Source organism: Tamandua tetradactyla, chromosome 6 (genome assembly GCF_023851605.1).
Source record: "Tamandua tetradactyla isolate mTamTet1 chromosome 6, mTamTet1.pri, whole genome shotgun sequence".
In the NCBI taxonomy this organism is placed as follows: Eukaryota; Metazoa; Chordata; class Mammalia; order Pilosa; family Myrmecophagidae; genus Tamandua; species Tamandua tetradactyla.
This window is the reverse complement of record NC_135332.1, coordinates 32,333,307-32,360,814: the sequence shown is the minus strand read 5'-3', so window position 1 is coordinate 32,360,814 and position 27,508 is coordinate 32,333,307. Positions and strand designations below refer to the sequence as shown.

The following is a 27,508-nucleotide window of genomic DNA, read 5'->3' as shown; positions in this document are numbered from 1 at the left end:
AAATAATTAAGAAAGTCTCCAATAAATAAATAAGAGATACTAAAGAACTCTTATAAAAGAAAATACCAACGACTAATAGCAAAGATGGTTTTTCAACACAAACTAGAGATTATTTCCCACCCATCAAACTGACAAAATCTGAAAAACGATAACATTATCTATGCAACAGGAGTGATGAAATGGATACCTTTTGATGGGAAAATAACTGATAGAACCTTATCATATGTAGTCTGGCCATATTTATCCAAAGCTCTAAAAGTGCTCATGCTTTCTGATCAAGGGATTCCACCTCAGAGAATCTTTTTTAAGGAAATAATCAGGAAAGTAGACAGAAATTCATGCACAAAGATGCATTAATTTATTAAAGGGAAAAATAAAAACAATCGGTCCAATAATAGCTATGTAAATTAGGATTAATTCGTACTATTGGTTATAATACAGCCCTTAAAAATGTTTATAAGGTTTTTTTTAAAAAAAAGAAAAGAAAAATAGGGAGCAAATACTTGAAATAGAGTGATAATTAGAAAAAGACAACATGCTAAACTAAATATACGGTACATTTTCATCAACAAAAGCACATATCACATGTGCTAGCTAACCTTTTAGCCTACACAGTTCCAGGCACTGTGCCAAGAGTTCTATTTGCACCATTTCATTTAATCCCTACACCCTTCTGATAGTTATTATCATCATCATTTTACAAATGAGAAAAGGTAGGTTCCAAACTTGCTGAAGGACAGTTAAGAAATGGTCAAATTCTGAAGGAGTTTAAAGTTTAAAGTAAGGGTCATGAAACAAGAAGTCTAATAATTTGAGTATGGTAGTCCAAATCACAGAAAAAAGAAACACTTCTACTCTTTGGGAGAAAGGGATAATTTTATAGCAGCTAAAGGAACCCAAGAAAGTTCAGAAGAATAAACAGAACACAAACTTCCTCATCAGCATAGAACATGCAAAAGTGATATCCTCCAATTCCACATAACTAAAGAAACTGTGTATGATCTGGAGATGAAAATATAACTTTAAAAAAACTTTCTGGGATTCCTCAGTTTGGCTTGGCAAGGCAAAGAGGTCCTAGCAGAAATAGAGTTGAGGAGCCCAGCAAAGTTCTACTGAGGAATTTCAGCCAGTGGAGTTAATAGTGAAAGTACAACTTGCAATGTGATTTCGAACATCTCTTAGGGCATGAGAAGGCAGCAGTTTGAACAAGCAAGTCAGGTAAGTGCATGATTCTATTTCACAAGGCAGAGTTTCCATAGGCAGTAATTACTGCTACTCTCTTGTTCTAGAAAAACAATAGTAGGTCACTTCACAGTATATCAATTAAAGCCCCACTTGTTTCAAAGCAAGTCCAATTTTGCTGAAGTTGTAACTCAGAAATTAAAAATTAACAAATGATTATGATTACTGAATCATTCTATAGATGTTTTTTCTTTCTATATTGTAGACTAACCTAATGTCAATACCTGAAATTACTGAAACTCTTAGCCCAGTGTATACTTCCTATTACAGTGGTCATTCTACCCTAGCCTCAGCTCTGTTTACACATGTTATTTTAATGGTAACAACACCATCTCCCTTGTTTGAATCCATAAAAAACCCAAACTCCTTAAATTCAGGGAGACAGATTTTGAGCCTACAGGCCATGTGATCTGCTTCCCGCTTAGCAATAAACTCTCTCTTTGAAATTCCAAAAGAAAAAAAAAAGGCCAAATTAGGAAGAAACTTAGGTCTGAGTTCTTCAAACACACTGCTCTCATTGTTATTCTCTACAACGAAGGAAAAAAAGAGAGGGAGAGAAGTATGCCAAAATGTTAACAGTGGTTCTCAGCTTTTCTTTTCCATAATTTCCTACACTTTTCAAATTTTCAATCACATTTTCATAAGAATGTTTAAAACCTGCAAAAGAACTTTTCAAGTGTCAAGAAGAATTCTGGAGAAAAAGTTAAGCAACTCACATTTCCTCATCTTCATCTTCCTCATCCACCCAAACTGGCTTCTTTTGAGGTGGAAAAGTATCCTTTGAGTCATTCTCCACTTCTGAATCATCAGAGTCTTCATGCACATGAATCTAGAAAATACAAAATGTCCTCACAATGAGTTTTTCACACATCTTGTAGTCAGGTGGTTTGAAGAATGCAGTCCTCTGATGAAATAATGGGATGGAATGCCACCAGCATGCTACAGAGCAGAAAATGAAAAGACCAGTAAATGGCACTGCAGCCTGGACAGACAAGGAAAGATGGAACTTAGAGAAAATTAACATGCTAAAAGAAAAAGACCAAGTAAGACAACAACAAAAGGTAAGACAGACGAGGAAAGGCACAGGAAAAATTCCAGAACTACAGAAAATGACAAATCTAGAGTCAAAAATAACATAATTGTCATATTTCTTATCTCATACTCTTAGAACTATTCCTTCACTTCTCTTAACTCTTTTTGAGCTTTACTCAAGAAACCACTATGAAATCTAAACGAAGATCACAGAATATCTCTTGGAATAAGCTCAGCCTTCCTGAAACTGCATGGTAGAAATGCCCAAGGGATTTCTAGTTACTCTATTTACAGATATACGCAAAGCCCAACAAATCCCATCTCCTACAAGAAGTCTCGACAAGTCCACTTCAGGTATATTTATTCCTTTTCTTCACTGACTATCGAAGTGTCATACAGTCTGTTTTAAGATTAGACATCAGCAATTTCTCCCATAGCACCCAAAGGCTTTGGAAATCAGATCGAACTTGACCCTTGTTAGGTCCGCATTAATTTAGCAAATAAATTGCGTAATTCTCGGTGAAGCTTTTCGGGGCGACCCTTTCTAAACTCTCACTGGCCTCCTCCATACCACTAATCACCCTTCCCAGAAAGCTTTTTTTTTTTTTTTTAACAATCTCTCCAGCCCTTGTTACTAACATATTTGAGCTCTTCTTATTTTATTGTCCGTCTCTGCCTTTGGTTTATAAGCTCCAAGAAAATTTTATCAATGTCATTCATTATGTGAACAATGCCTGGAACTCCCAAACTTGGGAGGAAAGCCATATAATAAAAGGAATGTTTAAAAAGTGTAAAAACGTATAGGCAATTACGAAGGGTTTGCCATTGCCAGAAGAGTATCTGGCACTCAACAAGCTGGCAAATGTGTTGAATCAACGATTACACAATGGTTAGAAAAGCTGGTATACAAGAGACTGTTAAAATACATTTTCCCAGGCCCGCGCCCAGGAATTCTGATTCCACAAATAAAATGGAACTCCGCAACCTACATCAACAAACACGGTAGACGACTGAGGAAAGTGATCAAGCATCCACGCTGGAAAGGACAGCTAAGCTGAGCCGCGATAAGATGCTCAGAACTAACTACAAGTTGAGCACCTGCTGCATACCAGGCTCAGTGGCTCCCCTGGAGGCGGAGAGAGGTGCGGTCTCCGCCCTCCGAAGACTTCGTCGGGCTCCAAGAGGCGGGGGACGCACAGCGGCACCCCCTCGGCGCCCACGTTCTCAGGCTCCCTCCCACCTGAGCGCTCCTCGCCGCCTCAGGTCACCCAGACTCCGCCCCCGGAGTCTAGCAATTCGCGCGCCCCGCCCGAGCGCACCCAGCCCGCGCGCCGAGGCCTCCCTTACCCGCGGGCCCCGCAGGCGCCGCAGTAGCGCGTGCTCGTCGTCCTCGACATCGCCGAAAACCAACTCCTCCAAGCACCGCTCCACCGCGGGTTTGTCCTCCTCCAGCGCCAGACGGTTCTGCTGCCGGAGCCGCCTCTCCTCCTCCGCCGTGACTGCGATCGCAGCGGTCGCCGCGCTTAGCCGGGCAGCGGATTTCCGCTGGGATGAAAGGGCAGGTTTTCGAGCTGGGCCGGCCGGCCTCGCTCCGCTTCTTCGGTCCGGCTTCATTCGAGTCCTTGAAGCTGGCATCCCTCCGGTTCTGCGCTTGGGTTTCATTCGGTTCCCTCGCTGCGGCGGCATCTTTAGGTTTGAGAAGAAACGTAGGGGCTCACGTGGAACCTTACAGCGCATGTGCCCAGATGCCTCACTTTCCACCGCCACTAGAGAGGCGGGAGGGGCCGGAAGGAGCCTGTGCAGCCTCTTAGCACGTGACCCAACACTCGGTCCCTACTTAACGCCCACTCTTCTAGGGAGCCCCTCCCCACGTGGGAGTTCCTCCGGGAGAGCCAATCTTCTGGGTGAAGGGGGAAGCGGCGTGACAGGGATGGAAAATTTTTCCATGTCAGCTTCGCAGTTGCAACATAGTCAAAGGAGTACAAAAAGCCAAAGTATAAACCAAGGTGATGGAATGAAATTTCTACTCTTCTGCTTTTTAACCCGTCGACTTAATCCACGTCCTGATTACCTTCTCCACCCCTGCGTCTTGGTACGACCCATAGAGTACGGAGCCTGTAGAGGGTCCCACGCTGGAAGAGAGAGAGAGGAGGGTATGTAGGGAAGTGGGCCAATCGGGGCGCAGGTCACGGCGCAAGCGCGCTGGGGAGGGAGGGCTATGCTAATGTTGTTGATATCCTGGGGCCACCCTAGTTAAAGGGGGGAAATCCGGGGGCTGCCACAGCCGCCGCCAGTCTGGGCCCAGCCGTGGGCCCCTTGTAGTCGCCACCGTCCCGCGGAGAGGCGCCTACCCCCGGCTCGGGGAGGGGGCGCCGCGGGTCCGGGGAGCACGGACATCCCCTACCCATGAGGCCCTGATGGAAAACACAAAGGATCTGGTGAGAACTGAGCGCGGCAGCCGCTTTGTGTGCAAAGTGTGTGCAAGGTGGGGGGACGCCTACAGCTCCCCGACCTCAGGGACTCCTACAGCTCCCTGGCCCCACTCCCAGGCCTGTCTCTTTATCCCACGCCCCCTCTACCTCTGGAGTCCCCCTCCCCCTACCGGCCGTTAAACGATTCAGGGTCTCCCCTCCCCCCATTCCCCTAGCCCCGGCCTCCCTGGGGTTCTCCTTACCCCTCTTCCACGCTCTGGAAAAAACATTGAGAAGAAAGTTTTTCTCTGCGTCTTGAGCCCCCTGCCCCCGCTCTGGAAGAGGAGTGGGGTGGGTAGCTGGATCTGGGACTCTTCTCTTTTTTAGCTTCTCAGAGTGGGAGACTGGAAGTCCACTTGGCTTCCGAGGGGACATAGTGTTGGTGCTTGGCGGGGAAAGGCGCCTACCCGCTTTGGGGCCAGTGCCGCAAGGCATTTCGCACGTGGAGGTGGAAATACTGAAAGGGGGCGGGGTGGGCACGTGTGGGAGGAAGGGAAGGAAGTGGTGTTTGGGAAGCGGCCGCCTAGGCCGCTTGTCTGAAAGGGAGCTCAGTTGGTGGGCAGCTTATGACAGTTCTCTTTTGTGAAAAAGAATCCTAACATTTCAGAGTCGGAAGAAACAATAGAGGTCACCCAAAGCAGCCGTCCCCTCTGCATCCTGTCAAGTGGTAGGTAGTTTGGCGTCTGCTTAACCGCGCAACACTCCCTGCTGCCCAAGAAAGCTAGTTCTGTTTTCCATTAGTTCTCATTCTTTGCCTACCTTTATTAGATCCTTCAGTCTCATTCATGTCCTTGTTAAGTCCTTTTTTTTTTACTTCTCAAATTTTCTCTCACATCCTCTTCACCCACCCACCGCTCATTGGCCTATATTTTGTGTGCCAGGAAGAACAGCAGGGAAATGGGGGAAGGAGGATTTGAGAGATACGTGAAGGCCAGCTGAAAACTTTGCTAGGTCACTTTCCAGTGTGCTGGCTTACATGTCTGAGAATGATTGTTATTTTTCTACAGGAGGCTAGGGAAATACAGTCTGGGAATTTCTTGGCTGTTTTCTCTGGCTAGTGCATCTATTTGAAGTTAGGAATTATAGCATTATCTCTGTATTTTGTCACAAAGCACGTTTGCTTGTTGCCTAAATCGCTTTCCCTAAGGATGCCTAAAAATTGTCTCTGGAGACTGTACTGAATCTGTTCAAAGCATTTCCTGCTAGAGGAATTATCAGAACAGTCCCTCCCCATCTGTGTGTTCCCTGCAAGCTGATTCGTCTTTCTTCCAAGGACCCTTTCTCAACAATATTTTCGTTTGATTTTGTACTGACTTTATGAGATTTGGAATTTATGCAACCCTTTATATGCTCAAAGTTTGCAGTATTTTTAAATGCTCTTTGCAGTAGAATGAAACAGTATTTGTTATCTGGTAGGTGAGATAAGTTCAGCTTCCCAATGGTTTGATTTAAACTACTCTGCAGTTTTCTAATACTCTTTTTCATTTGGCGAGTTATGCTACTTCCAGAAGTAATTTTGTTGGCATGACAATCTTTGGGGTATATGCTTTCCTCTTAATGTGGTGAAGTGGGAGTCAAGACATAATAAAAATAATTTAGACATGTTGGATCTGAAAGCCAGAAGATAAATTTCAGTTTAAGCTCCCAGTCCAGTATAAAAGTTAGAGCATATTTCTGACCTTTCTCTTTTATGACTTAGAGACTGTTAGATTGCTAAAACTGTTAGATTGCTATTCTGTGCATAGACTGTATTTTTCCTTGTTGTTTACCTCAGTATCAGAATGTTTAGAAAGACAATAGCTGTCTTTTTTTTTTTTCACCACCTCCTTTCTCTGAATATCAAGTAACTTATGTTTATACAGAACCCCATACTCTAGGCTTCTGGGTATCTTACAAATTTTGGAAAGCTGGCTTAAGTGTCTGTTCATAGTGTCTTATGTTTGGGTCATTTTTTTTTAACCGTCGAATTTTTTATTTTATGCAAACTTAGAAATACAATTATTCTTCTAATAAAATCTAGTCACTAGAATTTAAAATGGATTTGAATAGTAATAGAAGTAAAAGAACTGTATAGTTCTTTTAATTAGTATGGAGTTTCAAATTGTTCTTCTGTCCACTTTAAACATGAACTGTCATGACTTAAATTGACTGACTTTGGAGACATTTGCATTCTAAACATGCTAAACAGGAACAACTGGTTTCATTTTTAAAGAAGATACTGCCCCTTTTTTTTTAATGGCTCATATATTGACCTGATTAACATCTAAGCCATTCTAGATGTTCAGATGTTTCTAGTTCCTTAGTTACATTGGAACGTAAGACAAAAAAATTTACTTTAGATTGTTTTAAAACATAACATTATAGCGTTGAAAGAAGATTAAACTATAGTTTCGAAGTGAAAACAATACTAAATTACTAAGAATACTTTGCCTTCTGATCATATTCTAAGGTTAGGCAAGTCACGGTTGTTTGAGTTGCTCTTTGTTTCTCATTTTTTCATCTTTACAGTGTGTCCTAGTACTATAAGAGTTAATATTTACACATTTATAATTTCAAGGCAGTCCAGTCAGTATGTGTCATTAATCTTAGGGTTTCAGATCAAAGAGGGAGAATAGACATTAGAAGAATACAAGAAGGACTTAAAATAGCAATACAAGGTTAGCTGTCAAAGACAACCTTTGATTTTATACAAAGGTTACAAATCAGTTGTTAGATTTAATTATGATTCTTGAATAAACTTTAAGGATTTTTTGCCACAAATTTAAAATATCCCATAAGAAAGGGGAGAAAGAAAATAATTCGCATTTGAATAAACCCTGAATTTGAGATAAGACCAGCAATGTAGTAAGAAGGGCACTGTATCGAGTTAGAGTTAGTTGTAATTCTGCCACTAACTAGCTCCGTGATACTTGTTGGACAATTCCCTGTGCCTTAGTTTCTCATCCTCACAGTAGAAGATTTGATCCAGTGAAATTTTATCAGCGCTGGAAATATCCTATATCTGGGCTGTCTGGTGCGGTAGCCATTAGCCACATGTTGCTGTTAAGCAGTAAACAGTGTAGCTAGTGTGACTAAATAACTTCACTTTTCATTTTAAGGCTTTAATCAGTTTAAATTTAAATAGCCACATGTAGTTATGGTTCCTCCTGGCCTGTGATCTTGTGTGTATTGCCTAATCTCTTGGAACCTTGGTTTCCTCATCTGAAAAATAGGGTGAGTGTTGGTCCTGCCTCCCGTAAGGTTACTGTACATCTCCAATGAGGTGTGATTATCACTGTGTAAAGAAATGAAAGCTATGATAAACGAGAATTAAAATATTAAGATTTCTTCCAGAATCCCATTTTCTTTCTCTCTCTTCACTGTTATCCAATTCCTATTCCAATTTTTGTAGTACTTATATACAGGACTCATTTGTCTTTTATCATATACTAACCATTACTTTTAATTAATTTGGTATTTTCTTGTCCTCCCAGCTATTTGACCAGTTTGCAGTCTAGTTGTAGGAAGGGCATATTAAGTCTAACTTTTTTTTTGTATTTCTGGGGTTTAGTATGTGATTTGTATATGTTGCCCAATGAAATACTGGTTGATGCTAAAGCTTTACTCTCAGAATTCAGATAGTTATAAATTATTTCATACACCAGAGGAATAACCCCCGTGTGTGTGTGTGTGTGTGTGTGTGTGTGTGTGTGTGTGTGTGTGTGTGTGTGCGCGCGTGCGCCTGTTTAGGACAATTTAATTCTTTTATTATTAGTACCTGTAACTATTATTGATCATGGATTGCATGTCTTTTGAGCAGATACCTCCAAATAAGAGTAAACAACAAGATTATGTCATCATTTTACATCAGTGTTTTAGGGTATATCAAATCAAAATGATACTGAACAGTCTGTTTAACTTACTTCACTATGTTAATATAATAAATTATTTTACTTGATTGCTCAGGCCCAGCCCTAGTATGAATTCTGTTATCTGGTATAAAATTGTTGGCTGGTAGTAGTCTTAAAGACTCTCTAGGCCACTGTGTGTTTCAACGACTTAATTTTGACATGGTCATCTTATTTTTAATTAGCTTTTCAGGTTCATACTTAAGGATTCCTAGCTTTCTTCTGAAGAGTTGAAAACCCATTCATGTGAATTATTTTATTTTATCATACATCCTACCAGTGGGGTAAGTGGCATTTTCCTTATTTAGAAGCAAGGGAAACTTAAGATACAAATTAACTATTACATCCAAAATTGTGTCAGTAATAGACCAGAACTTGAACCTAAAAAGGTAGAAATTTTTATTTCTTAAACCTACCAAAAAATAGCTTCATTATGTTCACTGTTGCTTTAAATCTTACAATGTTGTACCTGTTGTCCTTAGTTCTTTTCAGCTTTTATAGATGGATTATTCAGGACATTATTGCTTTATTTCCTCTTGATTATGTCATTGGTGTGAATTTATTCTTCCTTTCATATTGAAGTCGTCAGAAAGAAAAACCCAATAATCAAAAATCATGCCACTTATTTCCTACACAGTAGTAAGCTTAGAAAGAGTGAAGGCGTTGCTATTTAGGCCAGTGTGAGTTGTAGCACTATGCCAGATTGCACTTTCTATCCTGTTGATGAAATGAAGAAGAACCAGCAAAAGCCAAAAACCTTTCTAGCTCTCACAGAGTCCAGTCATTGTAGTGTACCTCTTTATACTTATTTTGAACTTTGTGGACTTGTGCATATAAAATTCAAATTTAAGTTTTTAGAAAATATACATTCCATGGCTAAATATAGAACTGTGAAAATTAAGTGGATCATTGTTCTCTGTTGATTTGAATTACGAAGCATGGGTAAACTTTTGATAATATTTGTATTGACGCTGCACTTGGTTGCATATTTATACATGCCTGCAATTAGACTCTCAGATATTTTCTGGAGTATTTTTTCTAGAGAAATTTACAGTTTTACCAGAATTTCTGGTTGATTATACCAATAAGTTAATGGTTATACCTGTAAATTTCTTTGTGGATTTTGTAAAGAAGAAAGATCCTCCAGGGGGCAGTTACATTAGGAAAATGAAATTCTACTGAGATTTTGATTACTTCTTACATTTTTTCATTACAGAAGTATTGTTTGTTTGCTGTTGTAAATTAAAAATATAGAAAAGTTAAAATCATTTCCCCATTCCACTCCACACTGTTAATAGTTTAGCTAGTCCTTCTAGGACCTTTCTGAATACACATATAAATGTAGATATATCAGTATGTGCATGTGTTCATGTATATTGTTTCTTTTGATAAAAACTCATGCTGTGCATGTTGTATGATTTACTTTTTTACTCAGTATTTTACCTCTTGCCAGTAATTACATTACTTAATATTTGATTGTCTCCAGTTTTTCACTATGGGGCTATTGCTGCAAGAAATATCCTTCAACATACATTCTTGTGTCCTTGTGTGAATATTTCAGAAGGACAGACTCCTCAAAGAGGAATTACCAGGTCAAAAAGACTCATTTACAGTTTTATAAAGTAATGCCAAATTGCTTTCTAAAAAAGTAGAATAAATTTACATTCCTACCAAGCATATAATTGGGCACATCTGTAGTTTGTGATGTAGGATATTATCAATGTCTTTCATTTTTAAGGTCTGATAAATGAACAAAAGGTAAAGAATGTACTTTATAAAATTAACTTTTACTGGGTGGGCCACAGTGGCTCAGTGGCAGAGTTCTTGCCTGCCATGCCAGAGACCCAGGTTTGTTTCCTGGTGCCTTCCCATGTAATAAAAAAAAATTAACTTGTACTTTAACCAAAGTATGACGCTTATATGAACTCATTTAACTTTAGGCTTTTAGACATTATATGTTGACTTCTCTTTTGGTGGGTAAAGAGTTACCATATATGCCCAGATAAGCAAGGTTTTCCCACCTACAATTATTCCATTGTTTTATATTCAAGACCTTGAATAGTTATCTGATCTTTCAGTTGTTTTATTTTGAAGACCGAAGTATTGAAGACATATTACCTGAAACAGTCTTCTTTGTTATTTGATGCTTGACAAAAATTAGCTGACAAAACCAATATTAAGAAAAAAAGGAGACTCAAATTTAAGAGAGATTTAAGCTTATGCCCTGAATTCATGTTTTAATGTTCATTGCAGATGTATAACCTTGAGCAAGTTGTCTAGCCTGTCTGGGCCTCTGCTTCCTCAACTGTAAAATGGGAGTAATAATTATTGTTAAAGAGTGAATAAATTACTGAACTTTAAGTTTGTAGAATGTTCCAGGTACATATTAAGCATTTATAAATATTAGTTGTAATAAGGAAACAAACCTTTTACAAATCACTAACAAAAACAGTTCAGTAGGAAGTTACTATAGAAATTACAGATAAACTCCTACAAAACAAGATGTGTTTCCAAGGCAAATTTGGTGAAAACAAACATAATTTACTCTGGAAAGTCATTAGATTATACAAAAAGTGAATCCAATGAAGATAGGTGAAGTGTTTGAGAAAAAAAAAAGTATTTCTGAGATTATATATTTTAATATACTACTCAAGTATTTATCTGTAGACTTTCAGATCTGGAGGATAATAACAACATCTTGATTTCTATTACCTCACTCATTTCCTCCCCTAAAAAACTCTGTAAAATCAACAGGGAATACATATAAATCACACACACCCATCCCTTTAGTGTTACTAAGAAACGGTACCAAAACTTTCAGATGACCTGTAAGTAGTGAAATAAACGAAACTGTAAGAGCTCCTTTTGCCCATTCCTGTGACTGTGAAGAGTAGGAGAGAACAGCATAAAAGATTCCCTGAAGAAGTAGAGGGATATGGAGGGCTTTAGGTGCATGAAAAAAATCACTAGAAAGAGAAAATACAACACTCAGTTCCATAATATTGAACACAGATCCTCAAATTTCGTAGTTCACAGGATGAACTTTAAAGAAGAACTTAAAAGTAAGCAGGTCTAGGCAGCATTAAATAAGCATTGCTTCATAGGAAGAAGTGGTCTGTCCTTTGGAGACATGGCAATGGAGAAAAAGAAGAAGAAAAAAATATGGACCCTACAGAAAAGAAAGAGAAACTAAAGGGAGGAGGGTGTTAGTGAACAAGAAACCCTGCCCATGAAATCAAAGGAAATAGATATAAGCGGACCATAATCAAATAGAACGTGCTATGGCCCATACTGAAATTTTCTAAGGGAATTTGAAAAAAAAAGAAAAGAAAATGTGAATCAAAACATTTCAAATCCCCACGTCAAAAAGAAGAAAAACTCAAAGTAGAAGAAAACTGACACAATACCCTAAGTGAAGTTAAATATCCCCAAATCATTATTTGGAGATAGGAGAAAATTAATAATAGTTGAATTACAAAACTAAGGACAGAAAGGAGCAAAAAAAAAGGCAGAAATGAACTGAAGTGATTGCATTCAGGAAAAAAAGTAGAAAATAAGATCTTAACAGAAATGAAGACTAAAGTACAAGGATCCCAAGGGACAATAGATTAAGTGCAAATTTAATAAAGGACATTGAAAAAAGCAGAGGAACAACCAAGAGAATATAATTTTTTTTAATTGACAAAATTATTGCAATGTAAGCTAAGTGTGCTGGTTTGAGTCTGTGGTGGACCCCAGAAAAGCCATGCCCTTTAATCCTCATTCAATACTGCTGGGTGGGAGCATTTTGATTGTTTCCATGAAGATGTGACCTACCCAATTGTGGGTGGTAACTTTTGATTAGATGATCTCCATGGAGGTGTGTCTCCACCTACTGAAGGTGGAGTTGCTTACTGGAATCCTTTAAAAGAGGAAACATTTTGGAGAGAGTCCCTTTTAGGTAGACCCATGTGAAAGCCAGCAGATGCCGCCCTGTTCACCATGTGCCCTACCAGCTGAGAGAGAAACGTTGAATGTCTTTGGCCTTCTTGAACCAAGGTATCGTTCTCCAGATGCCTTAAATTGGGCATGTCTACAGACTTGTTTTAATTGGGACTTTTTCTCGGCCTTGGAACTGTAAACTAGCAACTCATTAAATTCCCCCTTTTAAAACCCATTCCGTTTCTGGTATATTGCATTCTGGTAGCTAGCAAACTAGAACAGATTTTGGTACCAGGAGTGGGATGCTACTGCAGTTTGCAAATACCAAACATATTGGAAAGACTTTTTAAATGGATAAGGGGAAGAATCTAGAGAAGTTGTGAGAAGCTTGATAGAGAAGGCCTAGAATGCTTTGAAAAGCCTGTTGGTAGAAATGTGGACTCTAAAGACACTTCTGAGAAAGTCTTAGACAGAAATGAGACGTGTCATTACAGACTGGAAGGAAGGCAATCCTTGTTTTAAAATGGCAGGTAATCTGGCAAAGTTGACTAGTGGCTTTGGCTGGAAGGCAGATTTTAAAAGCCATGAACTTGGATATTTAGCAGAGGAGATCTTCAAATTAAATGTCAAAAGTGCAGCCTGGTTCCTCCTTGCAGCTTATAGTGAAATGCAACAGGAAATAGATAAGCTGAGACCTGAACTCTTGGTTACAAAGAAACCAGAAATTGAAGTTCTGGAAAATTCCGGGCCTCCAGAAAGGGAGACCCCATAGAACAGTGCCCCACATGAGAAGTTGGCCAAATGTGAAACCAGTCAGCCATTTCAGAGAAAGCCAGGATTGGGCATAGAATTATCCAGGAAGGATTTGTAGAAACTCCTTATGTCTGATGGGCATGATCCGAGGCTACTGCATAAAAAGCCAATGAAAGTGCTGTGGGACCTGTATAAATACAGCTGCTGCCAGTCTGGACTGGGGGGGTTCAGAGAAGGGACACATTGGAGGAAAAATAACTTCAGAGGCAAAACCATGGAGGCTGAGGTCTGAAGTCAAGAAGGCTCAGGCCAGAAGAGTGGACCCACCCAAGCCTATGGAGAGGGTGAGTTTGCCGCACAGGCAGAGGATGGGCCTTCCACCTCACTGCAGTGGAAGAGTCATATGGCCTCAGGCCTTGGAGAGGGTGAAGCACATTTTTGGGGTTTGGAAAGAGCCTGGCTGCCACCACATGGAGGGGTTGAGTGTGTGCCCCGAAGATGACAGAGAAGCCTGGGTGCAGCCCCAATGCTTGGAGAGGATGGAGCCAAGAAAAAAGTGGTCTCCCCAACGTCCTCCAGGATTGTATTCGGAGAGAGGCAGGTCTCTGTGTAGGCCCTTGGAAAGGGTGGGACTGCGGCTTTCTAAACCCCTGAGGATAAATGACTCTCAGACTTTGAAATCTAATGGATTTTGCCCTGCAGGTTTTCGGAACTGTATGGTTCCTGTGACCTCTGTGTTCCTTCCGCCTGTGGAAATGTGTATATGTATCCTATGAATGTTCCTCCTTTGTATGTTGGTAGCAAATAACTTGTTATGAGTTTTCAAAGGTCCAGAGTAAATGGAGAAAATTTTGCCTTAGGACAGACCATGCCTGTAACTGACTCGATGAGATTTTATACTGTCTCTAATTTTGTACTTTATTTGTATTGCTACTGAAAAGTTTAAGATTTTCTGATATTGTTATGGAATGAATGTATTTTGCATTTGGAAAGAGCATGTGTTTTGGGGGTCCAGAGGGTGGAATGTGCTGGTCTGAGTTGGTAGACCCCAAAAAAGCCGTGCCCTTTAATCCTCATTCAGTATTGCTGGGTGGGAGCATTTTGATTGTTTCCATGAAGATGTGACCTACCCAATTGTGGGTGGTAACTTTTGATTAGATGATCTCCATGGAGGTGTGTCTCCACCTACTGAAGGTGGAGTTGCTTACTGGAATCCTTTAAAAGAGGAAACATTTTGGAGAGAGTCCCTTTTTGGTAGAGCCACTTGAAAGCCAGCAGACGCCTCCATGTTCGCCATGCGCCCTACCAGCTGAGAGAGAAACGTTGAATGTCGTTGGCCTTCTTGAACCAAGGTGTCATTCTCCGGATGCCTTAAATTGGACATGTCTATGGACTTTTTTTAATTGGGACTTTTTCTCGGCCTTGGAACTGTAAGCTAGCAACTCATTAAATTCTCCCTTTTAAAACCCATTCCGTTTCTGGTATATTGCATTCTGGCAGCTAGCAAACTAGAACAATAAGTCAAAAGGTCTAACAATGTAATTGCGATCCCTGAGGAAGGATCTTCTATTAGTTATAGAAGAGCTAATATTTAAACTATACTTGAAGAAAACTTTCTGGAAGTAAAGGAACTCAACTGAATCCATACTTTGAAAATTCATACCAGAAAGATGCAGAGATATCCTAGTAAACTCCGGGACATATTCTAGTAAAGCTATATGACTTTAAAGATACAGAAAAAATTCTCAGATGAAGTAACTTAGAAGGGCAAGATAATTACACTGATAACACATTTTTTCAAAAGGAACATATACAGCAAGACAGCAGTGAAGCAGTGTAATGGAAAAAACTGCTAACCAAGAATTTTACATCCAACTAATTGTTCTAAAGTATCAAAACTATAGAGGAACAGTTTTAAACATGAAAGAACCTGGGTAATACTGTACTTGCAAGCCCTTCTTAAGAAATACTAAAGGAGGAACTTCATCTAAAAGAAATGTTTGGAAAACTTCTTCAAAAGAATTACGACAGGGTGGTTCAATGGTAGCTCAGTGGCAGAATTCTTTCCCACCACACTGGAGACCTGGGTTCAATTCCCAGAGCCTACCCTTGTCAAAAAAAAAAAAAGAGAGAGAGAGAGAGAGAATTATGACAGTGAGTATTTCGTAAATACATGGGCTAGGATTAAAACCGAGAGTAGGGACAAACGTAGGTAAAAGGCTATGTGTTCTGACAAAGTAGAAAGAATACTATTTAAAAATATGGGAGGAAGAAGGAGAAAGAAAAGAGGAAACTAGAATAAGATTATTGACTGTAGTATAGGTGTTATGAAGGATACCATTTAAAGTCCAGAAGTTTACTTTTAAAAAAGAGAGACCAGGTAATATAAAGATATTAATACAAATGTGAGCAGTGGGAAAAAATGCAAATCTTCCAGAATACTGAAAGAAACCTTTAAAAGAGCAAAGTATCAAGGACAGGGTTGGGGAGCATGATAGGTGTTTATTACAAGGAAATTATAAAATATAACAGGTTTGAGATAAAACATAAATCATTTCAATAATAAAGTTTACCTCGCCAATTAAAAAGATTTCAAATTGGCTGTAGAATCAAAACCCAACTTTATAACATACACAAAAGGCCCTCCTAAAACAGTGGTTCAAAAGGCTAAAAATAAAGGGTTGGACAAAAGATACAGCAGGTAAATGGAAACTAAAAAAACAGGATAGGTAATGGTAATGCCAAATTATAATTTCTAGTCAACCAAAATCCTTAATGAGGGCAGGCCACGGTGGCTCAGTGACAGAGTTCTTGCCTGCCATGCCTGAGACCCAGGTTCAATTCTGGGTGCCTGCCCGTGCAAAAACAAAAAAACAAAAAACAAAACAAAATGCATTAAAAAAAATCATTAATGAGACAGAGAAAAGAGTTTATAATGCTAAAAGCCTCAGTTCATACCTTTAAACGTAAATGCAACAAATAACACAGTCACCCACTGTGTTGCATTTCCATAAACAAGGAAATACAAGGAGAAATGAAGAGACTGAGTACAAAATAGGCTTAGTGGACAAAAAATACAGGTATAAAAGATATCAACAAGGTAGATCTTCAGGACATGTACCATCAGTGAAATCTTAATAATAGAGAATATACCCTCAAGCATACTGAAAAAAATTGATCACATATTGTAATGGGTATAAGGAAAATGTGAAATCTTAGTAGTAAAATATACTCTCAAGCATACACAAAAAAATTGGTCACGTATTAGGGTACAAGGAAAATAACAGCAGGTCCCATACAGGAAAACAAGAAATTAAAAACAAAACCAAAAATCAAGAGTTCTTCTACTTGAAATTGAGAAACCTTTTATTATATATTGATAGCAAGCCTTATACAATAATGTTCATAGTAGCTTAATTCATAGTAAAATCTGAAAAAGGAGAACAGATAAACTGATGTATTGATAAAGTAAAATATTCAACAATAAAAAGCCATGAACCACTCATATGCAATAACATGGATGAATTTTAAAGAGTATGCTGAGCGAGAGTTACCAGACAAAAACCATAGTTCAATTTAACTTATATAATTTCTAAATATATGAAAAACTGATTTGTGGTCATACAAGTCATATCAGTTTCCAGCAGAAGATGGGAACTGTAGATTAGGAAAGGACACAAGATCTTTCTAGTGTGACAAAAAAGATCTATCTCCTTATGCATTTAAAATTTTATCACAATTAAAAGAAAACCTTATTAAACAACTCTTGGGTAAGAGGAGAAATACATACAAAATTGCAATTTGTGAGAAATGATGGAAATACTGCCTATTAGAACCTGTGAATTATGTAGAAGCAGTGAGCAGAGGAAAACTGATAGCGTAAGCACCTATATTGATGAAAATAAATAAATTCCCAACTCAGGAAAGAAAAGAACAATACAGTAAACCAAAAGAAAACAAAAAATATAATAATAGAGATAAGAATAGAAATTGAAAAGGAACAGAAAACAATATGTCAATTTAATGGCTCAATCCTGGACTTCTGAGAAAAATAAAATAAGTCACTGGCTAAACAAGAGGAAAAGAAGAAAACAGAAATATACAAAATAAGACAAAGAGGAAGAAACTTTGACCAAGCAATTTTTAAAATCATAGAAAACTACTTTTACCTAGCTCTGTGCAAATAAATTTGAAAACCTAGAAGAAATAGATAATTTCTTAGGAAAATACAGTTTAATAAATTTGACCCATTAGACATAGAAAACTTAGACTAATTTCCATAGCAGGAAAACAAAGTTATGAAGAACTATCCCACAAAACACCAGCCTTAGGTGGTTGGTTTCACAGGGGAATTCTGCCAATCAGATAGTCCCAATGCCATGTGAATTTTTAAAAAACAGAAAATGAAGAAAAACTGCCTAATTCTTAAAAAGCAAGATTAATACTGATTTCTAAAACTGATAAAGGTAGCACCAAAGAAATGAAAATTACAAATAAATATTACTTATGGATATCAGTGTAAAATCTTAAAAATATTCTTCAGTCTCCATCACCATTATAAGATAATAACACTAATGAAATGAGGTTTATTCTAAGAATGTTAGGATAATTCAGTATTGGAAATCTTTTGGTATAATGCACTATTATTAATAGATCTATGGAATAAAAGCACAGTCTCTTCCTATATGCTGAAAAAGTCCATAACAAAATTCAACACCTATTTCTAATAACTTCTTAGACGCCAGGAATGAATGGATATTTTTTATACACACATACACGTGCATACATACATGTATGTGACACCTTAATCCTAACTTAAGCATTGTACTTAATAAGGAAGCACTAAGATAAGGAACAAAGTAAAAATGCTCACTATCTCCCCTATTTAACATTACACTGAAAGTATTGGCCAATACATTTAGACAAGAGAAAACAATTAGAGGCATTAATAATGGGAAAAGAAGAAGTAAAAGTATCTGTGCCAATGACCTGGTAGTGTGTCTAGAAAGTCCTTAAAAAAATCGAGGATTAACTATCTCAAAATAATTCAGCAAGACAAGAGGATATAAAATAATTAATCTTCACGTACTCACAAAATAACCAGACAACATTTAAAAAGAAGTTAAATATTTACAATAGCAACAAAAAAAGATTTAGAAGAACTTAAATTCCTAAAGACTTGCTTTTAACAAGAAATGTTAAAATCCTGTTATGAAGAAAACTGCAAAGCATTCCTGGAAGACACAAGATAGACTGAAACAAATAGAGACATTCTTTGTTCTTTCAGGATCAAGATGTCAGTTCTTCCTAAATTAATTAATTTAATGAGCTCCAAATAAAAAGGCCATTATTTTTTTTATAGTGCTGTACTTGTTATTACTGACGTTCATTTGGGAAAAATACACTTGCAAAAATATTTAGGAAAACCTTCAAAAGGAAGATCTATGAGGGGGTACAGCCCTGCTAGATATAAAAACATATTAAAAGGGCTCTATAATTATAAAGCCTGATGTTAGCACATGAATTGTCAAACCTATGAAATAGTATCAAGTCCCAAAATGTACCCAGCTACATAAGGATATCTGGTACTTCAAATGGCATTTTAAATTCACTGAGACAAAGATGGACATTTTATAAAAGGGTATTGGGAGAACTAGGTAGCCATTTGGAAAAAGCTCGTGATAGATCCATTCGTCACACCATACATAAAAACAAACCTAAATATAAAAATATTAAATTGTACAAACAGGAGAAAACATGAGTGAATTTCTCTATACCATGGTTTAAGGAAAGTTTTTTAGCTACGAGTCACAAAGTTCAGTGAAAGAAATTGATAGATTTTACTTTGTAAAAAAAAAAATTTAATTGCTTAGTAAAACAAGTCCATGAGCAAAACCAAAACTTGCCAGATTTCACAAATAAAGGTTATTATTCCTGAATTCAAAAAACTTTGGAAAAAATTGAATGCCAAGAACCCTTACAGGAAAAAGATATGACCATACCATTCACCAAAAGAAAAAGAATGACCCACTGTAAAAATACCCTAATCACACAGTTCCTGACTTTTAATACCAGTAATCCCCACTTAAAGGACTTGAGCTCGTTGGAGAAATGGTTTGACTGCATGACTAGAGCAGCATAGGTGTAAAGTGAGCATGAAATATCTTGATGTGCCAAAGGAAGTGCTCACAAATTGGTGGGGGCATGCAGAAGGACACAGGATCAAGATTAAGTGGTCCTCCTGGACAAACCTAGGACAATTTGAGTCCCCAAATAATTAAGAATAATGACTTAACAGCCATTGAAAAAAATAGGAGTCAATAACTTCATATTTCCAATGAATAAGTGAATGGGAGAATTTCTTGCTGACTGATAAATGTGGAGGGAGTGCTGGAGTTGGAAAGTCATTATTTTGCAACCTTTGCAGTAATGTTTGGCTTGGCAAGAATTAACATAGGATGTTAAATTAAGGAGGATTTCAATGAGAAACAGGATATTTGCATGTTTTAGTTATGTCTGTGTTGCAGCCATTCAAGCTGCTATGACAAATACCACACAAGCAGTTGACCTAAACAGTAGAAATGTATTGTCTTGTGGTTTTGGAAGCTAGAAGTCTTACTTCCTTAGTAGCATTCTGGCACTGGGTTCCTTGGCTTTCCCATCACATAGTGATGTCCTCTGCTTTCTCTTCTGGCTTCCACTCATTTCCTGCTTTTGACTCCTTCCTGTGGCTTTCTCTTTACATGGCTTCCAGGAATCCAGATTAAGACCCACCCTGATTAGCTCACAACATTTTCACTAAGACTAACATCTTCAGAAGGTCCTTTTACAATGGGTTCGCGCCCCATAGGGATATGGATTAAGATTAAGAAATGAGCATGTCTAGTCTTAATTAGGGTTTAACCTACCACAGTCCCCAACATTGCTTATTGATTGCAAAAATACAGGACAGCACTTTGGATGATCAAAATAACATCATCACCTATGCAAAAATTAACTCAAAATGGATCACCAACCTAAATATAAGAGCTAAAACTATGAAACTCATATAAAAAAACATAGGGAAATATCTTTAGGACCTTGTATCAGGCAATGGGTTATTAGACTGCACCAAAAGTAGAATCAACAAAAGAAAAAGATAAATTAGACTTCATCAAAATTTACCAACCCCCAACCAGGACCATTCCCGCCAATCCTAAAGAGCACCTAGGGCAATTTATAAGATTCCACAAGGGTTCCAGGCACTAGAGTAACTTGTCAGAGACCTACAACCTCCAGATGGGTCCCTGGTCCAGATAAGTCCTGAAACCTAGCCCAGCCTCTCCAGAACATCAGATAGTTCCATCTCCCTACCCCATATCAGTGACAGACCCTTCCAATATCAAAAATTTAGGATTGCCATAGCCCAAACAACCCCAGTGAGAGGTATGGAAAGATCAAAGGTGATGGTGAAATTATACATAGTAGATAGGCCTTAACAACTGAATATGAACGCTGAATCATTAAATTGATAAAATCTTTTAGTCTCTAGTATTTTATAGCAGTTAGAAGTAAAAACCTAAAATTGTGAAGTTATAATCCATGTTAAAGTCTGAAATATATTCTCCAACTAATTGTGGTGCTGTACTGGGAAATCTGTAGCTTTTTTGTATCCATGTTATTGTTCACCAAAAAAAGAAGGAAAAAAAAAGTTGATTGTGATGATAAAGTATTTAAGCCCTCTGGCCTCCTATATTCTGGAGCAGGTAGAAGGAGAAATATGAGAGGATCGTATGGTAGCCCATGACAAACTCTGGGATCTATCCTGTAACCAGTTTTTGAAGAGTGCTTTGAAAACTGTTGCTTTTTTATTTCTTTGCTTTGTATATATGTTATACTATACTGTAAAGTTTAAAAATTAAAAATAAATAAATAAAACTTAATGTGTTTCAAAAGATGTTATCAAGAATGTGAAGACATTTTACAGACTGGGACAAAATATTGGAGCCTGTATCTAATAAGGATTTAACATACAGAGTATTTAAAGAACTCCTCCAGATCAACAACAAAAAGACAAACTACCTATTTTTGTTTCCCAGCTGCTAAAACAAATACCATGCAGTCCTTTAGCTTAAACATTGGGAATTTATTGGCTTACAGTTTTGAGGTTAGGAGAAGTCCAAAATCAAGGTATCAGAAGGGCAGTGCTTTCTCCCTGAAGACTGTGGTGTTCTGGGGCTGACTGCTGGCCAGCTTTTCTGTGCTATGACAATGGGATTTCTCAGCTTTTCTGTCCCATAGCAGTGCACCAGTAGTCTCTTCTGGCTTCTCCCTTCTCTTCCAGGTTTCGTAGGCTTCTAGCTTCTTACTTTTCCAATGGCTTCTCCATAAGCCTTCCAGTAATAAGATTAAGGCCCATCCTGATTCAGTTGGCCACACCTTAGCTAAAAATAACCTCACCAAAAGGTCCTATTTACAATGTATTCACACCCAAAGAAATGGATTAAGGTAAAAAACATATTTTTCTAGGGTACATAACTTTAAGCCACCACACTGACCAATAGAAACATGGACCAGGGATTTGAAAAGACATTTCTCCAAAGAAGATATATGATTGGCCAAGAAGCACTTGAAAAGATACTGAACATCATCAGCCATTAGAGAAATGCAAATCAAAACCACAATGTGGTATCACTTCAACACTCAGTAGGATGACTATTATTAAAGAAATAGAAAATAACAAGTGTTGAAAAGAATGTGAAGAAGTAGGAACGTTCATACATTGTTAGTGAGAATGTAAAATGATATGACCACTGTGGGAAACAATTGAACAGATCTTAAAAAAATTAGACATGAAATTACCGTATGACCTAGCAATCCTACTTCTTGGTATATACTCAAAAGAGTTGAAAGGAGAGACTCGAACAGATAATTGTATACCAGTGTTCACTGATTAGATGAAATAACCAAAAGGTGTAAGCACCCTTAGTGTCTGTCAGCGGATGAATGGATAAAAAAAATTGTGTATACATAACAATGAAATATTACTCAGCCATAAAACTGAATGAGGTTCTGCTGTATGCTACAACATGGATGACCCTCGAAGCGTCATGTTGGGTAAAATAAGCCAGAAATGAAAAGATAGATATTGTATGAATGCACTTTTATCAGATAACTAGGATATACAAAGTGAGAGAGACAGAAAGAGGATAGGTTACTTAGGGGGCATGGGGATAGGAAGTTAATGATTTATGGGTACAGAGTTTCTGGTTGGGGTAATAGAAAGGCTTCAGTAATGAATGGTGTTGATAGAACAATATTATGAATGTAATTAATGCAGGTGAATTGTGTACTTTGAAAATGGTTAAAATGGGAAATTTTATATGTTACCACAATCAAAATTTTAAAAAATTTTAGAGACGATCCATATTCTACTGTCCTCTTTAATCCTCATAATGTTCATAAGCATAGTAAAGTTCTAAGAGGCCTTGAAATGAGGGGAGTCTCCAAATTTATTTGACTTTGGTTCTTTTTATATATTAACAGCCTATAATTATTGAAATCAAGATTTGTGTAATAATGATTCCCCTGAAAATTCAAGGTTTGTACTGGACAAGTAGAGGCAGAATAAGATATTCTGGATTGTAAGAGTCAATAAATATACCTTAGCTACTGATACATCTTGCTGTAAAGTGGATGCTTTTCTGTGAAAGCTATAGGTATAGGTCACCTCTGCATGGAGGTAGGCTCTATGAGTTTATTAGAATTTAGAACTCTAGTCAGTGTTTATTAAGTGTGTATACCAAGCACTGCGGTAAGTGGTTTCATACTGTCTTCCCATTGCTCTCAAGAAAGGAAGGCTCAGTCCCTCGCCTGTAAGGACGCTCATGGTCTAGCCACTCCCAGCCCTCCTCTGAACTCAGTTGTCATACCTCTCTCATTCAGCACCAGCCGCACTGGCCTTCTTGTTCCTTTAAAACCCCAGTTTATTCCAACCTGCAAGTGTTAGTCTTGTTTTTTTCTCTACCTAGAACATTCCAGCACCAGGAACTCAAATGACTGCCTAGTGTGGTCTTCAAGATCTTTTCTCACCACTGAATCTCAGTTGATTGCCCTGCCGTACTTACTCTGTTTTCATAGAACCCTGTTTGGTTTTATTCCTCACATTTATCCCTGTCTGAAATTCTATTTTATTTTAATATTTTATTGTACACAACAAACAAACGAATATTCTTAACATAAAAACATTCTATACATGGTTGTTCTAGCTTGCTAGCTGCTGGAATGCAATATACCACAACAGAATGGCTTTTAAAGAGGGGAATTTAATAAGTTGCAAGTTTACAGTTCTAAGGCCGAGATAATGTCCCATATAGAAATGTCCAATCAAAGGTATCCCGGGAAAGATACCTTGATTCAAGAAGGCCAATGAAGTTCAGGGTCTCTTTCTTATCCAAAGGCACATGGTGAACACAGTCACGGTTTCTCTCGGCTAGAAGGGTACATGGCAAAGAAGGTATCATCTGCTAGCTTTCTCTCCTGGCTTCCTGTTTCGTGAAGCTCCCTGGGAGGCGTTTTCCTTCTTCATCTCCAAAGGTCGCTGGCTTGTGGGCTCTTGTGGCTATGTCATTCTTCTCTGGCTCTCTCTGAATTGCTCTCATTCTCCAAAATGTTTCCTCTTTTATAGGACTCCAGAAACTTCTTAAGACCCACCCAGATGGTTGGAGACATGTCGTCATCTAATCCAGCTTAACAACCACTCTTGATTAAATCACATCTCCAGGGAGATGATCTGATTACAGCTTCAAACATACTGTATTGACTAGGGATTATTCTACCTTTATGAAATGGGATTTTAATTAAAACATGGCTTTTCTAGGGTCCATACATCCTTTCAAACCAGCACAATGGTGTACAATCAGTGGCTCACAATATCATCACATAGTTGTGTATTCATCACCACCCTGTCTGAAATTATTGTTCTCTTCCCCCGTTAGACTATAGCCTTTTCTGCTTTGTATACAACTGTATCTTTAGCCTCCGTTACTGTGAGACATACAAATGCTCAGTAGTTGTTGAATGTTGAATAAATTAGAGAAGAAAATCATTACTTGTCCTAAGTTCACAACTTCTAAATAGCAAAGCTGAGTCTCAAATCTATGACTATCAGACTTCTGTGTTCTTAGCACCACATTATATTACATCAAAATAAGATTTGTCCCATTCCCTGCCACCTTATAGTAACATATCAGTTCAAAATGTTAAGACTTTTTTTTGGTAATACCTTCACAGCCTTAATTTTTAAGTCTTTTGAGTGGATAGCACACTTCTTAATAGAGATCAAATTCATACAACATAAAAGTAATCACTTTAAATTAAACTAGGTATTAGTACCTAGTACGCTCAAAATATTGTGCAACAAAGTCCCCTTGGGAAATGATGAGAAAGGGGGAAAATTCAGCTTCTCCATGTGGAGAATTCCTGTTACTCTCACAAGCAGTGGGGACAACCAAAGCAATAGGCTGAGCCCTCAATCTTGGGATTTGTTCATATGAAACTTATCTCAACAAAGGATAGGCTAAGCCTACTTAAAATTGGGCCTAAGAGTCACCCCCAGAGAACCTCTTGTTGCTCAGATGTGGCCTCTCTCAGCCAACAGAACAAGCAAACTCACTGTCCTCCCCCTCTTTGTGTGGTACATGACACCCACAGGTGTAAACCTCCTGGCAGTGTGGGACAGAAATCCTAGAATGAGCTGGGACTCAGCATCAAATGATTGAGAAAACCTTCTAGACCAAAAGGGGGAAGAGAGAAATGAGACTAAGTGTCAATGACTGAGAGAGAATAACCTCCTGGAGGTTATTCTTACGCATTATATAGATATCACCTTTTTAATTAAGATGTATTGGAGAGGCTAGAGGGAAGTGTTGAAAATGTAGAGCTGTGTTCCAGTAGTCACTTTTTGAAGATGATTGTATAATATGTGTGACTGTGTGATTATGAAAACCTTCTGCCTGATGCTCCTTTTATCAACAGTGTGGGCAGATGAGTAAAACATATGGATTAAAAATAAATAAATAATGGGGGAACAAGTGTTAAAATAAATGTAGTAGATTGAAATGCTAGTGATCAATGAAAGGGAGTGATAAAGGGTATAAGAAAAAAATAGGGGAAACAAAGGCTAAAATATATCAGTAGATGGAAATATTAGCGGTCAGTGAGAGGGAGGGGTAAGGGGTATGTATGGTATGTGTGAGTTTTTTTCTTTTTATTTCTTTTTCTGAATTGATGCAAATGTTCTAAGAAATGATCATGGTGATGAATTTGCAACTATGTGATGATATTGAGAGTTATTGATTATACACCAAGAATAGAATGATCATATGGTAAGAATGTTCGTGTTTCTATGTTGTTATATTTAAAATATATATATATATATATATAGTGCAATAGCCACCACCCAAATACCCAGTTGAGCTCCATACATCTCTGTCACTCCAGAGTAAAGTCCTTTACCCATTAAGCAACCACTCTGCATTCCACTACCACCCATACTCTCAGTACCTGGCAACCTCCAATCTACCTTTGTCTCCAGCCCCAGTGGATTTACCTGTTCTGAACATTCCGTATAAATTGAATCAGCAACACATTACATCCTATGTCTAGCCTCTCCCACCCAGTACAACATTCTCAAGATTCATCTGTATTGTAGCGCATAGGCACCCCTACTTTTCCCCAATGGCTGTTATATGTATGTATGTACCACAATTTGTCTGTTCATCTGTTAATGGACATATTGTGGAAAGTGCTGCTATGAATATTTGTGTCCAAGGTTTTGTTTGAGTTTACAGTTCTTTAGGGCATATTTCTAGGAGTAGAAGTACTGGGTCATACAGTAATTCTGTGTTTAACTTTTTGAGGAACCACCAAACTGTTCCACTGTAGCTGAACCATTTTACTTTACCATCAGCACTGTACAAGGGTTCTGATTTTTTCACATTCTCGCCCCACTTCTTGTCATCTATCTTTTTTGTTTTAGCCATCCTCATAGGTGTGGGGTAGCATCTCACTCTGCTTTTGATATGCATTTCCCTAATCGCTAATGATGTTGAGTATCTTTTCACATGCTTTTTGACCATTTGTGCATCTTCTGTGAAGAAATAGGTGACAGCAAATTTTGATCTTTTGATGATACATTTGATGTATAGAAATAGCTAAATGTTAGAACCAAATCTAGTGAATAATGAGTGATCCAGCTAGGAAAAACTGTTGAGGGTTGGAGCAGTAATTTTTACGAGACAACAAACAATAGCTTTTTCTTTTGAGATTGGGTCTGAAAGAGAGTTCTGAAAAAGCCTACTAAAAAAGGGTTTAGGGTTGTGGTAGTGTTATTAGAGTATATATGGAAACTACCAAGGGGACTTCTTTGAGAAACAGTATTATTTAGATATATATTTCCAGTGTAATGGGTTAACAAACCAGTTTTGTTGCTTATATAGCAACAAAATTGAAATAAATGAAAATCAATTTCCTGTCTCCATGCAAATATTTAATGTTCAGATACCTGAAAATGACCAATATTCTCGATTTATTCCATAAAGCAAGAGATATATTTGGGCAGTTTTGTCTTATCAAACTTTGGACAGTGCTATCATACCTGGAATTGACAGCATTTATCCTATAAAACTAAGAGATGTATTTGAATGGTTTTCTCTTATCAAGCCTTGGACAACAGGGCTCAGCTTTGTTGTTAGTCATGAAATACTAGAAAAAAGTTAAAAACTAGCTAGAAAAAAAGATATTGTGTGTACAAAAGTAAGATAACAAAGAATGATTAACTGAAACAGAACAGTTAGGTGCCAAATACTAAAGATGCTTCATGATAGTTTTCATTTCTTAAGTTATAATTTACTGTAGATTTAGTGCTGTCTTGATTTTTTTTCTCTTTATTATTTCTTATTTTCTTATGGCTTTCTTCTCATTAAACTCAAAGTTTAAGATTTCATTTCTGCCAGGGTTGGAGTAGCAGTATTGTTTTTGTTTGTTGTTCGTGGCTTAAGTAAGGGAACATCTTTCAGAAGAAACACACGAAACAACTATTTACTGAAGATAACATGTCTTCCTTCTAATGGGAAAAAATTATTATAATTAATGAAAATTGTAGCCATTTTTTATGTTAAATAAAAATAGGCTTATGTATGTTGAAGTGTTCTGTAATTTTTT

General features: G+C 37.8%; 2 protein-coding genes across 23 annotated transcripts in view; one reads left to right on the top strand and one right to left on the bottom strand.

Annotated features, from left to right (window-relative positions):
• UTP18 (UTP18 small subunit processome component) overlaps nucleotides 1-5,160 on the bottom strand; it is an 88,121-nt gene extending 82,961 nt beyond the window's left edge. For all 8 annotated transcript variants that reach the window (XR_013177614.1, XR_013177613.1, XR_013177615.1 and 5 more), the window contains exons 1-3: nucleotides 4,949-5,160; nucleotides 3,622-4,406; nucleotides 1,959-2,071 (exon numbers count right to left, since the gene is read on the bottom strand). Coding sequence is in view for 3 of the 8 variants with exons in the window: in XM_077164812.1 (XP_077020927.1) it covers nucleotides 1,959-2,071; nucleotides 3,622-4,011 (503 nt within the window). In the remaining 5 variants the exon portion in view is untranslated. The remainder of the gene's footprint in view (nucleotides 1-1,958; nucleotides 2,072-3,621; nucleotides 4,407-4,948) is intronic.
• Nucleotides 2,170-27,508, top strand: part of MBTD1 (mbt domain containing 1) — a 66,851-nt gene continuing 41,512 nt past the window's right edge. For 5 of the 15 annotated variants that reach the window (XR_013177612.1, XM_077164798.1, XM_077164797.1 and 2 more), the window contains exon 1: nucleotides 2,170-2,303. Coding sequence is in view for 5 of the 15 variants with exons in the window: in XM_077164798.1 (XP_077020913.1) it covers nucleotides 2,196-2,303 (108 nt within the window). In the remaining 10 variants the exon portion in view is untranslated. Of the gene's footprint in view, nucleotides 2,304-3,815; nucleotides 4,281-4,307; nucleotides 4,428-4,453; nucleotides 4,713-4,907; nucleotides 5,037-5,352; nucleotides 5,413-8,817; nucleotides 8,917-27,508 lie in introns of those variants that run through there. The other 10 variants (XM_077164801.1, XM_077164803.1, XM_077164805.1 and 7 more) reach the window with 10 other exon arrangements.